At 45.2% G+C, this 15485-nt stretch overlaps 1 protein-coding gene, 1 long non-coding RNA gene and 1 other non-coding gene across 9 annotated transcripts in view; 1 reads left to right on the top strand and 2 right to left on the bottom strand.

The window, feature by feature from the left end:
• Nucleotides 1-6343: 6343 nt before the first annotated feature.
• LOC117999418 lies at nt 6344-9458 on the bottom strand. The gene is made up of 3 exons (XR_004676266.1): nt 9267-9458; nt 6546-6644; nt 6344-6382 (listed from the first exon to the last, which is right to left on the bottom strand). It is a non-coding gene; the product is annotated as an uncharacterized LOC117999418 (long non-coding RNA).
• Nucleotides 7910-8018, bottom strand: LOC118001752. Its single transcript, XR_004676838.1, has one exon. It is a non-coding gene; the product is annotated as a U6 spliceosomal RNA (small nuclear RNA).
• A 473-nt stretch (nt 9459-9931) lies between the features above and the next one.
• Nucleotides 9932-15485, top strand: part of PHF8 (PHD finger protein 8) — a 91867-nt gene continuing 86313 nt past the window's right edge. For 2 of the 7 annotated variants that reach the window (XM_034988428.1, XM_034988343.1), the window contains exons 1-2: nt 10329-10457; nt 11531-11720. In XM_034988428.1, coding sequence (XP_034844319.1) covers nt 11623-11720 — 98 coding nt within the window. In that variant the 5' untranslated portion in view covers nt 10329-10457; nt 11531-11622. Of the gene's footprint in view, nt 10579-11530; nt 11721-15485 lie in introns of all 7 variants that reach the window. The other 5 variants (XM_034988057.1, XM_034987995.1, XM_034988133.1 and 2 more) reach the window with 5 other exon arrangements.

Here is a 15485-nt window from a genome sequence, read left to right as displayed (position 1 = left end):
GAAAGCACCATCAGTCACAATGTTGCAAATAATATCTGATAACTTTTCATTTTGAAAGGGACTCTCTGTTGGTGCAACTGTTACTGGGACTGTTTTTTGTAGGCTGTGGCAACATTATGATGAATTTCTGATAAGTTGTTTCAAAAGAAATATTTTACTGCATCTAGAGCTGATGATTCTTGTGGAAGAATTTTTCTAACAAAAATTAACTCTTGGGCGCCTGGGTGGCTCAGTCGGTTAAGCATCTGCCTTCAGCTCAGGTCATGATCCTGGGGTCCTGGGATCAAGCCCCACATCGGGCTCCCCCTGCTCAGCGGGGAGTCTGCTTCTTCCTCTCCCTCTGCCTGCCACTCCCCCTGCTTGTGCTCTCTCTCTCTCTGTGTCAAATAAACAAATAAAATCTTTTTTAAAAAATTAACTCTTCGGGGCGCCTGGGTGGCTCCGTCGTTAAGCGTCTGCCTTCGGCTCAGGTCATGATCTTGGGGTGCTGGGATTGAGCCCCGCCTCATGCTCCCTGCTAGGTGGGAAGCCTGCTTCTCCCTCTCCCACTCCCCCTGCTTGTGTTCCCTCTCTTGCTGTCTTTCTCTGTCAAATAAATAAATAAAATCTTTTTAAAAAAATTAACTCTTCATACAAATCACTTTTGTGAAAGTCTGAATTGAATTTTAGATATAAATTTATACAATGGCATTTGGCGTTTCCTCTGACATTTCCTGTAACTTGTGGAGGTCTGCTATAGACTGAATGCTTGTGTCCCCGTCCCCAGCTTTATGTGTTAAAATCCTAACCCCCAATGTGATAGTATTAGGAAGTGGTGCCTTTAGCAAATGATTAGGCCTTGAGGGCAAAGCCCTCATGAATGGGATTAGTGCCCTTATAAAAGAGACCGCAAAGAGCTCCTTCACCCCTTCCACCACACAGCAAGAAGATGGCCATAGATATGAATCAGAACGTGGGCTCTCACCCGACACTGAATCTGCCAAGCCCTTGTTCTTGGACTTCCTCGCCTCCAGAAATAAAAGTTTGCTATAGCAGCCTAAACAGACTAAGACAGGGTCATACAAGACATGGAAAATGGCTCCACAATTTATTTATAACTCAAAATGCCTGTTTATGTATTCTAGCACTGTATCTTCAGTTACAAGGAAAACACTTTTAAACTGTCTTCCTCATTAATAATCAGCTCATCAGAAGCTTTCATCAAATGTGCCTAATGTGATGATCTTTAAATTTCATTTCCATTTTTATGCCTGTGGTTATTCGCTGCAGCGTTGCAGCAGTTTTCAAAACCAGAGATTCTAAACTCTTCAGAGAATTGTAACTCCCGATGTACTGTACTGCACCGTCCTTGCATACACTTTTATTTTGTAACAATTTCCTGACAAAGTTTACTGCCCTGGCACCAGCAGTCCCAGTGCTCAAGCCAGAGTTCATATTTGTGCAGACGCTGCCAGGACACACTCAGCTGACAGAAGGGCAAGATTGCCTCTCACCCCGGGCCCCATCACCGCCTCTAGGCAGAAGCCATCCTCTCTCTTGGGGCTATAGCCGCCCCACCACCACAGCTGCTTCTGCTACCGCTGCCACCATTGTCGCTGGCCCACTGTCTCCCCTCTGGGCTGCATGGTGCCCCGGACTGCCCCAGATGTGCTCGTGCACACCAGGCAGCCTGACCAACCGCTCAGCACGCACATAACCTACCGTGCCCCTGTGCTGTGCACATTGCCATCCAGTGTATCTCCACCGTTCATGTGTATACTCCATAGTCACGTTGGACTACAATTACAAGACTCAAGTTCAAAGACAAAATTATTAAGAATGTCAAGACAGCAACCCCACAGGTGGCACATTCTTAAGGCAAGCCCTGGAGGAGTGGGTTGGTGTCCTTAACCTACCTAGTTTGGCACCTGAGGGACCATCCTGCTAGTTTTTATCCCAAGTGAGTGTAAACCCTATTTTGCTTTCTGTGATTCAAATTATGCGAAGAATGGTTGATTACCTTCCCCCCCACTACATCGATCTTAGAAACACCAGTTGTTTTTAAATCCAACTAGTGGAATAATGGAGTGGTGAGGGGCATAGACTCTGGACCTGTATCACCAGGAACTCCATCTTGGATACGGACTAGCTATATGACCTCGAGCAAGTGGTAAAGTCTCTAGGGAGGCATACCTCATTTTATTGCACTTTGCTTTATTGTGTTTTGCATATAGTAGGGTGTTGTTTTTGTGTTTTTGTTCTTGATTTTTTTTTTTAAAGATTTTATTTATTTATTTGAGAGAGAGAGAATGAGAGAGAGCACACGAGAGGGGGGAGGGTCAGAGGGAGAAGCAGACTCGCTGCCGAGCAGGGAGCCCGATGCGGGACTCGATCCAGGGACTCCAGGATCATGACCTGAGCCGAAGGCAGTCGCTTAACCAACTGAGCCACCCAGGCGCCCTTGATTTTTTTTTTTAAATTGAAGGTTTGTGGCAACCCTATATTCACCAAATCTATTTGCGCCCTTTTATCCAACATCATTTCCTCACTTTGTGTCTCTGTGTCACATTTTGGTAATTCTTACAATACTTCAAACTTTTTCATTATTATTATTATATTTGTTATGGTGCTCTCTTATTAGCAATCTTTGAGGTTACTATTGTCATTGTTTTGGGGCACCATGAACTGTGCCCATATAAGGCAGGAAATTTAATTGATAAATATTGTGTGTTCTGTTTGCTCCACCCTCCAGCCATTCCCCACCTCTCTCATTCCCCTCAGGCCTCCCCATTCCCAGCAATATTGAAATTAGGTAAGTTAATAACCCTACAATGTCCTCTAAGTGTTCAAATGAAGGGAAGAGTTACAGGTCTTCAAATCAAAAGCTAAAAATGATTAAGTTTAGTGGGGAAGACATGTTGAAAGCCGAGACAGGCTGAAAGCTAGGCCTCTTGCACCAAACAGTCAAATTGTGAATGCAAAAGAAAAGTTTTGGAAGGAAATTAAAATTGCTACTCTAGTGGACACATAAATGATCAGAAACAGCCTTGGGGCGCCTGGACATCTCAGTCCATTAAGCGTCTGCCTTCAGCTCGGGTCATGATCCCAGAGTCCTGGAATTGAGCCCCACGTCAGGCTCTCTGCTCAGCGGGGAGTCTGCTTCTCCCTCTGCCTTCCACTCCCCCTGCTTGTGCTCTCTCTCTCTCTCTCTGTGTCAAATAAATAAGTAAAATCTTTATTAAAAAGAAAAGAAAGTGAAACAGCCTTATTGCTGATATGGAGAAAGTTTAGTGGTCTGGATAGAAGATCAAACCAGCTACAACATTCCCTTATGGCAAAGCCTAATCCAGAGCAAGGCCCTAACTCTTCAGTTGTGTGAAGGCCCAGAGAGGTGAGGAAACTTCAGAAGAAAAGTCTGAAGCTAGCAGAGGCTGGTTCATGAGGTTTAAGGAAAGAAGTAGTCTCCAGAACACAAAGGTGTAAGGTGAAGCAGCAAGTGCTGATGTAGAAGCTGCAGCAAGTTCTCCAGAAGATCTAGTTAAGGTAATGCATGAAGGTGGCTACGGTAAATGTGCAGACAAAATGGCTTTTGATTGGAAGACGATGCCATCTAGGACTTTCATAGCTAGAGAAGAGAAGCCAATCTCTGGCTTCAGGCCGACTCTTGTTAGGTGCAAATGCAGCTGGTGACTTTTAGCTGAAGCCAAGGCTCATCTACCATTCTGAAAATCCTAGGGCCCTTAATGGGGTGCCTGGCTGGCTCACTTGGTAGAGCATGCAACTCTTGATCTCAGGGTCATGAGTTTGAGCCCCACATTGGGCATAGTTTACTTAAAAAAAAAAAAAAAAAGAATGATGCTAAATCTACTCTGCCTGTGCTCTATAAGTGGAACAAAGCCTGGATGACAACACATCTGTTTACGTGGTTTACTGAATATTTTAAGCACACTATGGAAACCTATTGCTCAGAAAAAAAGATTCCTTTCCAAAAGACAATGTACCCAGTCACCCAACATTTCTGATAGAGATGTACAATGAAGTTAATGTTGTTTACATGCTTGCTACACAACATCCATTCTCTAGCCCATGAATCAAGGAGTAATTTCAAGTTTCAAGTCATTATTTAAGAAGTACCTTTCCTAACAATATAGCTGCCACAGTGATTTCTTTGATGAATCTAGGCAATGTAAATTGAAAACCTTCCAGAAAGAACTCGCCATTCTAGATGCCATTAAGAACATTCATGATTCATGGGAAGAAGTCAACATATCAACATTAACAAGAGTTTAGAAGAAGTTGATTCCAAGCAGAGAGTTTTCCCTATCAGAATCTTGATCCCCCTTCAGCCAAAGAAAAGGTGACTGCTTCATAGGCTTGTGCCTATATCTCGGAACCTGCAATGGCCGTCAGATCCCCTGGGGGGATTTCAGAGATACTGAAGGAGAAAGGGGGACTAATCCTGTCTGCACAGCTCCAGATGGTTCTTCACCCCTCTCCCTCCACTCACTGCCACTAAGGAGTTGCTGATCAGGATCCACCCAGGTGGCAGAGCAGACAACCAGAGCTGCAGGGCCCCTTCCCTTCACAGCTTGGAGAGGGGCAGAGTGCCTGCCACCTGAGCCCTTTCTACCAGGGGTCTCATTCTTCCTCTGAGGCTCTGGTGGAGGTGGGTGTCTTCTGCTGGGCCCAGCACATGATGTGAAGAATGAATTCCATGCCAAGTTCTTACTGTTAAGGTTTGATGTGCAATCACAGCTGCCGTGATAGATAATTTTATCAGTGCTTGGTTGGTTTTAAATAAAATGCAAGCTATTTTTTTTTTTTTAAGTCATGGATGACGTTTGACTTTGAGGTGTTCAAGAATTCAGTGGGGGAAGTACTTGCAGATGTGGTGGAAGCCACAAGAAAACTAGAATTAGAAGTGGAACCTGAAGATGTGACTGAACTGCCATGATCTCATGATAAAATTAATGGGTGAGTTGCCTCTTATGGATGAGCAAAGAAAGTGGTTTCTTGAGACGGAATCTACTCCCGGTGAAGATGCTGTGAAGACTGTTGGAATAACAAAGGCTTTAGAATATGACATAAACCTAGTTGATAAGCAGTGGCAAGGCTTGAGGGATTGACTTCACTTTTGAAAGAAATTTTACTGTGGGTAAAATGCTATCAAATGGCACCACATGCTACAGAGAAATCATTTCTGAAAGGAAGAGTCAATCGATGTGGCCAACTTCATTGTGGTCTTATTTTAAGAGATTGCCACAGCCACCCCAGCCTTCAGCATCTACCACCCTGATCGGCCAACAGCCATCAACATTGAGGCAAAACCCTGCACCGCCAAAAAGATTACAACTCGCTGAAAGGTCAGATGATTGTTACCATTTTTTAGCAATAAAGTATTTTTTTAAGTAAGCTCTATGCTCAACATGGAGCTTGAACTCATGACCCCAAGATCAAGAGTCACACGCTCTACTGACTGAGCCAGCCAGGAGCCCCAACAATAAAGTATTTTTAAATTGAGGTATCTATGTTGGTTTTTTAGACATACTGTTATTGTGCACTGAATAGACTAATATAGTGTAAACATAACTTTTATATGCACTGAAAAACCAAAAAGTTCATTTGACTCACTTTATCATGATATTCACTTTATTGCAGTGTTTAGGAACTGAACCCATCATATTTTCAAGATATGCCTGTAATTCCTTATCCTTAAAATGGGGATAGTACCCGTCCTTAACTCATAGGGTTGCTTTAAGGACTGAGTGAGTTAACACATGCATGTAAGGAGCCTAGAACAGTGCTTAGCACATAGTAAGTCCTCAGATAATGTTATTATCTTTATTTTTCTTTTGTCATTATTTTTCTTTTGTTTTCACTGTCCTTGTACTTCTCAGTCTGTTTTGGAGCAAGCCTGTTCTTCCTCATGTTATTTTTTCCATTTTCCCTTCTTTCTCCTGTACTTTATAGTCCACTTTAGCCCTTCTCATTTTGCATCTCAACAGTTAAATGTACATAACATATGCAGAGAGATGAATTGGAAAAGAGGCCACTGAGGTTCCCCCTAAGGAAGTAAACAGGGATTGAGTGGTGGGCAGGGGTATCTTCAGCCTGTCTGAATGTTTACATTGGGAAGGCATTTAGTATTGCTTCTACAGTTAAAAGGAAATTTTTATTTTTTAAAAAGATTTTATTTATTGATTTGACACAGAGAGAGGGACAGCGAGAGAGGGAACACAAGCAGGGGGAGTGGGAGAGGGAGAAGCAGGCTTCTCGCTGAGCAGGGAGCCCCGATGCAGGGCTCGATGCGGGGCTCGCGCGCAGGGCTTGATCCCAGGACCCTGGGATCATGACCCGAGCCGAAGGCAGACAGACACCTAAGGACTGAGCCACCCAGGCACCCCTAAAAGGAAATTTTTATAACTGTTAAGTGGAGGTGGGGTAGGGGAGGAAAGACTCCAGGGCAGCCTCCCTGTCAGCTTTGCCTTTCCCATTATCCTTTAGCACCCCCACCCCACCTCCCGAGAACACTGGGGAGGAAGTTTCAGGGATGAGTACTACTATACCTGGGTCAGACGTCAGCTCCTGTGAAGGCTTTCCCGACATACCAACGGAACACGTTTGAATCAACTGTGGCTCTTTGTTCCCACACATGTTGCTGATACCTGTATAGGCAGAACTTAGGGTTTGACTTTTTTTGGCCTTGTATTGTTCAATGAACCTAGACTCCCTCATTAGACTGTCTACTCCTTAAGGGTAAATACAGGGTCTCTTATTCATGGCTGGAGACCCCACCCCAGTCACCCCCTGTATCTGGGCCAGTCCATCATAAATGCTCAGGAAGTGTTATTGAAAGGGTGCCCTGAACTGCCCTCCCCCCACCACCACATTAAGACTTTTGCACTTTTGGGCGCCTGGGTGGCTCAGTTGGTTAAGCAACTGCCTTCGGCTCAGGTCATGATCCTGGAGACCCGGGATCGAGTCCCGCATCGGGCTCCCTGCTCGGCGGGGAGCCTGCTTCTCTCTTTGACCCTCCCCTCTCTCATGTACTCTCTCTCATTCTCGCTCTCTCAAATGAATAAATAAATCTTAAAAAAAAAAAAAAAGACTTTTGCACTTTTTATTCCTTCTGCCCTGTCCCTGGTCACTTCGTATTGTTCAGATCTCAGATCACATGTCACCTTCTCCAAGAGGCCTTCCTTGAGTACCCTATCTAAAACAAACTAACTTCTACCTGAATCTTTCTCTATCTCATTACTTGCTTTATTTTCCTCATAGCACTCACTGCAATCTGAGATTCTCGTGTTTGACTCACCTTATTGTCTATTTCCCTAGCTGGAATGTGAATCACAGGAGGGCAGGGACCTGGTCTTTTTGTGTTTGCCTTGAGTCCCCGGTGCTTAGAACAGTGATTGGTATATAGCAGGTGCTCAATAAATATATGAATGAAACTGTATTTGTTTGGTTATTGACTGATCCCCAAGTAGAATGTCAGGTCCATGGAGGCCAGGATCTTATCTGGGTTACCACTACATCCTCAGCACCTAGCATGGTGCCTGGTGCATAGTAGATGCTCAAGAATTTCTGGGTCAGTGAATTAATGTCCCCCACACACTTAAACTCAACGTGCTCCAAACTGAACTTAGTTTCTTCTTCCCCACCATACCTGCTTTTCCTTCTGTGCACTCTAGTTCAGTCAATGGCACCATTATCCACTCCTGACACCCAACCCAGAAATGAACTTACACTCCTTTCACTCCTTCACCTACTATTTTCAATTAGTACCCAAGCCCTGCCTATTAAATCTCCAAAATACACCACTTATCTAATCCTTTTCTACCTGTGTGGCAGCTGTCCTGATTCAGGCCTCATCTTTTTTTCATTACTAATGCAACAGCCTCCTCCCTCCTGTCTCCCTTCATTTTTCCTTTTTATTATGGAAGACTTCATAACATTGCATGTCATCCTTGTGCAGGGGCCATGTTAATCTTCTTTGTGTCTTTCCAATTTTATTATGGCCAAAGTGAGCCCCCTTCTGCCTCCTTGTGAAGCTAAGAAAGCTTTAGCTGCAGGACCTATCACTTGTCATATGGTCACATGGTCATAGGTTTTTATAAAGTTTGCAAACTCTATTTAAGGCATAATTGGTTAAAACTGCTTTCCCCTTCCACTGGTTTCCTCCTAGTCACTCACACTTTCTCTTGTATTAGGTGGTGTTGGAGCTGCCTGACATTTTTGAGACTCAGCTAAGTGGAAGTTGATTTAGGGGTTACATTTAGTTTGGGTTTAGTGAGCCATTGTATCTCTTCTATTTATAGTTATTACTCAGGTGTAGGAATAGCTTCTAGAAATACTGTCTACCTTTGAGCCTAATTTTGTACTCACAAGTCTATATTCTTTTCTTAAAGTCCTACCTCACAAACTGTACAAGCTTCAGGTCCCACTGAACCTTGATTTTCCCCTGGCTAAGACAAAAATGTGACTCAGTTGCTCTCGCTCAAACACTTTCAGTGGTTTGTTATCGCTTACAGGATAAAATCTAATATTTGTCTCTTTGTAAATGTTTTCCCATGTGCCTCCATGCATTTGCACATGTTGATCCTTTTATCTACAATGCTCTTGCTTGTTAATTTAGAGAACCTTCAGGTCTCCCTGAAACCTACTTTGACAGGAGTAAGCAGCTTCTGATGCACTTTCCTGACTTTATTTTTGCACTTTGCAAGAGGTACCTGTGTGCTTACTGGACCTAGTAATCCAATTGTTGACTCGCAAGCTTGTCTCCTGCCCTGGCTGGCAATTTCCCCACTGCAGAGTCCCTCTTCAACATTGTATCCCCAGGGCCTAAGCCACCACCACTTAGGAAATTGGTGTGCACACACATATTTTGTTTAAAGTGGTGGGACCCTTTAAGAAAATGAAATAATGAGGATTCCTAGAGAATATTCTAGAATGTCAGGAAACACCAGCGCCATCTTGAAGCATGTGTGTGGAGTTCCATTCATTTAACCTCTTCTCCCACCCCACCCGCAGGCTGTAGTCAGAAAATCCTGGGACTTGGGCACAAAAATTCTTGCACTGTATCTGAAGCAAACTGAACTGAAACAGTGGAGTCAAAGAAAAGAGAGTTCAGAGGAGTTGGGAAGTCGACAGCAGCTTTATGGAGGAACTAGGATTGAGGGACCGACTGAGGGACCAAAGACAGAACGCGGGGCAGGTAGAGGGTGCAAAGTTCAACTTCCCGGCTCTGAAATTCAAGCCACTTGTCTTCCCTAAGTCCGTGTCCTCACCTGGGGATAATAACAGAGCTCTCCTTACAGGGCGAAGAATAAACGTTTCGGAGACCGTGCAGAACAGCCTAGCCCGCTGAACGTGCTCAAAGAACAGGAGCTGCTGTGAGTACTCCACCCCTTCCCTGGCCGAAGCCCGCCCCCGCCGCCACCCATTAGTTTTGCAGTTTGCAGTCACTGAGTTCACCTCCTCTCATAGGACAAGAAGGCGCGGAGGGAGAGGAGGGGGTGGAGGAGGAGGAGGAGGGAGGGGGTGTGGGTGTGGGTGTGTGTGTGTGTGTGGAGGAGGAGGAGGGAGGGTGTGTGGGGGTGTGTGTGTGTTGGTGCCGGGGTGGGAGTGGGGGTGCTTAACTCCTCATTTACCCGGAGGAGGAGGAAGGCTGGGAGGGTTCTGGCCCCACTCAAAATGGAGCCAAGCGACTGCCTCGCCTAAGATGGTGGCTTAAGGTCCTCAGCGTCGATTGGCTACCTAGAGGAAAAGAGCAGGTCCAGAGGTAGCCGAATCCCGTCCCCTTTTCTCAAGGTGGTGCCCCGCCTCTGCTGGCGTCACGCGGGAGCCGCTAGCCTCCCTTCCCCGCCTCTGCCGCGGTTACCTCGTGTGCCCAGCCCTCATAAGATGGCGGTCGGATAGCCTCCCCGCGGCGGCGCCGCCACTCTCAATATGGTAGCTGTTTACCCCGTATTTCTCCTCCCCTCTCCGCTTCAACTTCCTCCTTGTTTTGAATAAACTTTATTGACTACTTCGAATCGCCTACTACCGCCACCGGTCTTCTCCCGGCGGCTTTCCGGGCAGTTTTCCCTCCGACCTGGCCGCCGGCGCATCTCATTCCTGGTTGGTTTGCTCGCGGCGATCTCCTGCTGGCCCAGCGACGACGCTGTTTGCTTGTTCACCGGGCGGCCACCGGACTAGGCCCGAACCGCGGGCTCCAGTAGGCCCTAACGCCGGGCCCGGGGCAAAACCGTGGGGAAAGCTGCCCTGAAGCACCGCCCGGCGCCCAGGGCCGCACGACCCAGCGGGTGGTTCTGGGGGAAGGCGAGCAAGGTTCGCAGCGTTGCCGTGACGATCCCAGAATTCGGCGCGCGCTGCCGGTGGGGCCGGAACTGCTGGCCGATCGTCCGCTGAGCTAGGCGCCCAGGCGCTCCAGAGCGAGCCCAGCAGCCGGCGCGTCGCTGGAACTGAACTCCGCGAGAGTGAGCAATCCCTGCAGCTTTGCAGATGAGGAGGTCTCTGTAGGGCTTGGGACGAAAGACATTCTTGTCAGGTTTGGGGCGTGAGGAGGTTCCTGTCATTTGGGAGGCGTGAGGAGATCTCGTAAGTTTCGGGGGCTGCAAGAATATTCCTGTCAGTCTTGGGATCTGTGATGAGATCTCTGTCAGTTTTGGGGGACAAGGGAGTCCTCCTCACTTTGAGGGGGCTGTGAGGAAATGCCTGCCGGCTTCTGATGGGTGAGGCAAAAAAATCCTTGCTTAGTTGCAGGAGTGTGAAGAAATTCTAGTCAGTTTCAGGGGTTTGGAGGAGATCCTTTTTAGTTTTGGGGGTGCAACGGGAGCCCTGTCGTCTTTGAAGTAGAGGACGATCGGATCAGTTCTGAAATTAAGATTTATTTCATTTGTTGGGGTGATGATACTCCTTCGGGAATGGAATGATTTTGAGAGTGAAGGAGAAGACCATTTAAGCTCTCAGCACGACCCCAGAACTGTGATTTGAGTTGGGCGCCTAGTCTTGTTTGCCTTGTTCCTGAAGGCATCGAGGTAATTCTCGAGTAATCTGAGCCAACTTCCAGGGATCCCTCATCTCTCTCTAGTTGCCCCTAGAGAGATTTTGGGGATGAGAGAAGGGGCTTTTTCTGAGGTACCCCGGCCCATTCAGGCTCTAGTTTGCGTCATAATAGAGCCCTAGAAGAAAGGTGTGAGCAAGGAGAGGGTACCGTGAGGGATTAAAGAAGCTTCCTGAAAAGGCGTCAGATATTTCCCTGAAACCCGGAAAGAAGTTATCACTGACTCTGGGGGCCCGAAGGAGGTAGGGAGGGGAAAAACACACACACACACACACACACACACACACACAAAAAACCCTCGACGGTCGAACGCCGTCCTTTATTTGTTAAGGAAATTCTGGAGGCGGGTGGACTTTTCTCCGATTGCCCCCTACAGCCACACCAGCTGTGTTGCATCCCGGCAGCGCTAACTGCCCATTCGTGAACTGCGGGTTGGCACCCCCGGGGGAGCTGTTTCACTAGGTAAAAAGTGTTGTTTGTGCCCAGCCATCGTCCAGAAAGGACGCGTGCTGCTGCCTCCTGCTTCTCTTGACGCTACGAACCTGGCCCGCCGCCGAGCGCTCCAAGGCCGGGCGAAGATGGCCTCAGTGCCAGTGTACTGCCTCTGCCGGCTGCCTTATGATGTGACCCGCTTCATGATCGAGTGTGACATGTGCCAGGACTGGTTTCATGGCAGGTAAGGGGGGCAGGCCAGGCTGGACAGGTGCTCACTTGCTCCTTTCTCGGCCCTGTTTCAGGTTCCCGCTCTCAAACACCCCCCCCCCCCCCCCCCCGCCCCTGCACAACTCCGGGGCGAAGAATTACCTCCAACCCACCTCCCAGACCCAGGTTCTCTCATCCCTCCTTGCAGACCAGGGCCTAGCTGACGTTGGCTTCTGGTGTCTCTCTCCCCTTTTTCTCTTTTCCCATATATGTTTCTTCTTTGCTCCCTTTTGAGTTTAATTTACAAAATATTTTTTCAGCCTCACAGAATGTATCATTTTTGTATCCTGGCAATTTTGTTTTGCCTTAGACTCCGACTTTGTAGGATACAGTACCCTATTCTTGAGATAACTGAGTCCGATAAATATGGCTTTCCCTTGTGGCTTTGCAACTTAATATCAGAGTGTCCTTGGGTAAGTTGCTTTGCCTCTCTGAGTCCCATTGTCTTCGCCTATAAAATATATCTAATACATCTGTGCTGATTACTTAAAGCATTTTGCATGCACTCAGTGAGTGGAGGCAGAAATGCAATAGTATTTATATTTCTTCAGTATTTATCTGCAGAACCATTCAACTTATTGAGTTAAGCAGAAGAGATATTGGGTAAAACAGCAGGAGTAAAACCACTAATGAACTTCCTCCAGTTAACCATGTGTGCGCATAAGCACCTGTCACCCAGGATCCCAGAGAGGTAGGTTAGTGTGTGGGGAAAAAAACCGATGTTATCCCATTATTGGGACTTAAATCCCAGCTATGGAAAGAAAGCCATGAGAGGAATTTCTGCACTGGAGTACAACAGAACAGTATATGGTGCCCTTCTCCTGTTGCGTGTTAGATTCTACAATTTTCAGTTGTCGCTAGTCCCTTCCAAATGAGTTTCTATTGTTTGACCCAAGACCAAACTGAAGGTGCTGGTACTGCTAAAATTGTGCTCTCAGCAGGGATTGCCCCTTGCAGCACATTCACATTCATGTTCAGCTGATCTTTATTGAGTATTTACTGTGTGCCAGGTGTGGAGTTCTGTTTGCTGCTTCATGTTATTTCATTTAAGAGAGGACAGACCTAGAGGATGGGGCCGCCTTCTTTCCTCTGGAAATCAGCAGGATTAAGATGATTCTCAGGATTCCTGGTATCTTTGCTAGTGCTGATCAAGTCACTCCTCTGTTTAAAATTCTTTTGGTGGTTCCCCTACAGAATAAAATTCAGTCTCCTTTGTGTAACAGACAAGACCTTTTGTGATCTACTTGTTCAGTCTTATTTCCCGCCACTCCTCCTCCCGGTTCTTTCTTTATGTCCCAGCAAGACTGAACTACTTATAGTTCTGGGAAAATTTTATACTCCTTTATGCCTCTTTCTTTGTGCGTGCTATTCCCACTAATGTCCTCCCTTTTACAACTTACAGCGTATACATCCTCTGTAAAAGGCCTCCTTCCTCCTGGTCCCCATTGCCCTTTGTGTACATCTTTATTGAAAGTAATTATTTCATCATATCATAGTCATAAATACACCTGTGTCCCTCATTAGCCAGAGCTACTTGAGGGCAGAGATATCATCTTTTCAGTTTTGGTATCCCCAGAACCTAGTTCAGTGCTAAATATGTCATAGATACTGAGTGCATTTTTGAATGAATGAATGAATGTGTGAGTGAGTGAATGAATGAATGAATGAATGTGTCTTCTTAAAAAAGGCTATTGCCTGTGGCCTTTGCTTTGGATTATGTGAGAAGTGTGTAGGTTCAAACCTGGAAAGTGAATTCCATCCTGCGTAACTGCACAATCTAGGAACAGAAAACTGGAACAAATGCTTTCTCATGTGCCAGGCCCTATGACAGAGACTTTGCATAAATTATTTCAATCCACACCCAACCCTGAAAGTTAGATATTTCCTTTTTTAAATAATATTTTAAGTTCTTTCCTGATTATATATGTGAGATATGCTCATTGTAGAAAAGACAAAAATAATAAAAGAAGGAAATAAAAATAATCTATGGAATCTGCTATCCTGCGTAATCCGCTGTTAAATGTTTCATTGCATTAACGCCTGTCTTTTGACTTACAATATGAAACTGTATTTTAATAACACAAGATTGTATTATAAATACCATTTTGTAGCCTGATTTTTATTCCTACTTAACATTATAATGTATTTTACCAGGTCATCAAATATTCTTCTAAACCTCATTTCTGATATCCCACCATATGTATGTATCATCAATTACTTGGTCATTTCCTCTGTGGTTGGATACTTAACATTATTTCTACTTTTTTATAATAAAATATTGTGATATGAGGGAGACTTGGGGAATTCTGGAAATGTTTTTCATTTTGATATGGGGTGCTGGTTAAAACAAAAAGAAAAACATTATGGTGAACATTGTTGCCCAGTAGAGACTTGACACTTACAATGAACACCACAGAGGCCTTTAAGAATTCCAAATTTACAAATATGGAAATGGGTTTATGGGCCAGTCTCCTCCTTAATCACATTTCTGTGGTGAGTCCTGTGTTTCTGTGAACACCCTGACACAGGTTAATTGCCTTAATTTTTTTTTTCTATGCAAGAGACAAGTTTTTATCTCTTTTCATGCTTCTCTCTATGGGCCAGCAGAAAACAAGGAAGCCACCTGAGAATCAGGTCCTTCCTTGGTGGGTTGCTCTTGCTTACTCAGTGCATTGTGTGCATGCACATGCACACACACACGCCAGGCTCACAGTGCTCCATATAAGATTGTACTTAAGCACAATTGAAAAGTGACTCAATATTGTGGACTTTTCATGGTTGCTAACAATAGTTAAGCCCACAAATGCCTGTAGGTGATACAAACCTGTCCACGTTTCTGATGACTTCCATAGGCTAGATTTCTTAAAGTCTGGTTAGGGAATAGTAATGCCAGGTTACTTCCTGCAAAAGTTATAACAAGGAAGGTGACTATTTCATTTTGCTGGTGAGAATCTACAATTCATGGAATTACTTTCTAACTCTGGATTTAAACTTAGAATTGGCTGGCTCCAGAGCCCAGATTCTCAAAAGTGGAAAAAAGTTGGTATTAGCTTTATTTCTCCTACTATAAAGGGCTGGGTTTTTGCAAATCACTTTGATTTGTAGAACAGTGGTTCTCAAACTTTAGCATGCATCAGAATCACGTGGGAGACCTATTAAAAGACAAGATAGGTAGGCCCCACTTGCAGGGTTTCTGATTTAGTAGATGAGTGGGGGCTACCCTCAGAACCACTGATTTAGAGCATTATTCTGTCTCAATTCCTTCCCTTTCTGTGGAGTGTGACAGCTTCTGATGTTGGGGGATGGGCAGGCTAACATATCATTATTGTACACCATTCTCAAAGTGTGGTTCATTAACGGAATTTGTTAAAAATGTGAATTCCTGGGCTGGGATCCAGCAATCTCTAATGAAAAGGAAGATTCTGATGCACGCTAACTTTTGAGAATCATTGTTGTACACTGGTGGAGAGTTAGTTGGTGAGCATTTATTGACGTCTGGGGCTTTGGCAAAACTTCACCCCTTTGCACTTTTCCTATCTATAAAGGAAGTATTGGTTGGCATATCCCCTGGGGGTGATTCTAAACTCTAGAGAAAATGGCACTGCTTTCAGAACTGGGTTCGAATCTCGACTCTTTTTAGCAAAGGATTTCATCTCTGTGAAGCCTCAGTTTCCCCAAGAGTGGTTGTGATGATTTAAATAAAATGATAATGAAAAAAAATAATGGCCTTTGTTTATCA

Source organism: Mirounga leonina, unplaced genomic scaffold (assembly GCF_011800145.1).
Source record: "Mirounga leonina isolate KUSES-001 unplaced genomic scaffold, KU_Mleo_1.0 Mir_101529, whole genome shotgun sequence".
In the NCBI taxonomy this organism is placed as follows: domain Eukaryota; kingdom Metazoa; phylum Chordata; class Mammalia; order Carnivora; family Phocidae; genus Mirounga; species Mirounga leonina.
This window is presented reverse-complemented; position numbering and strand designations above follow the sequence as displayed.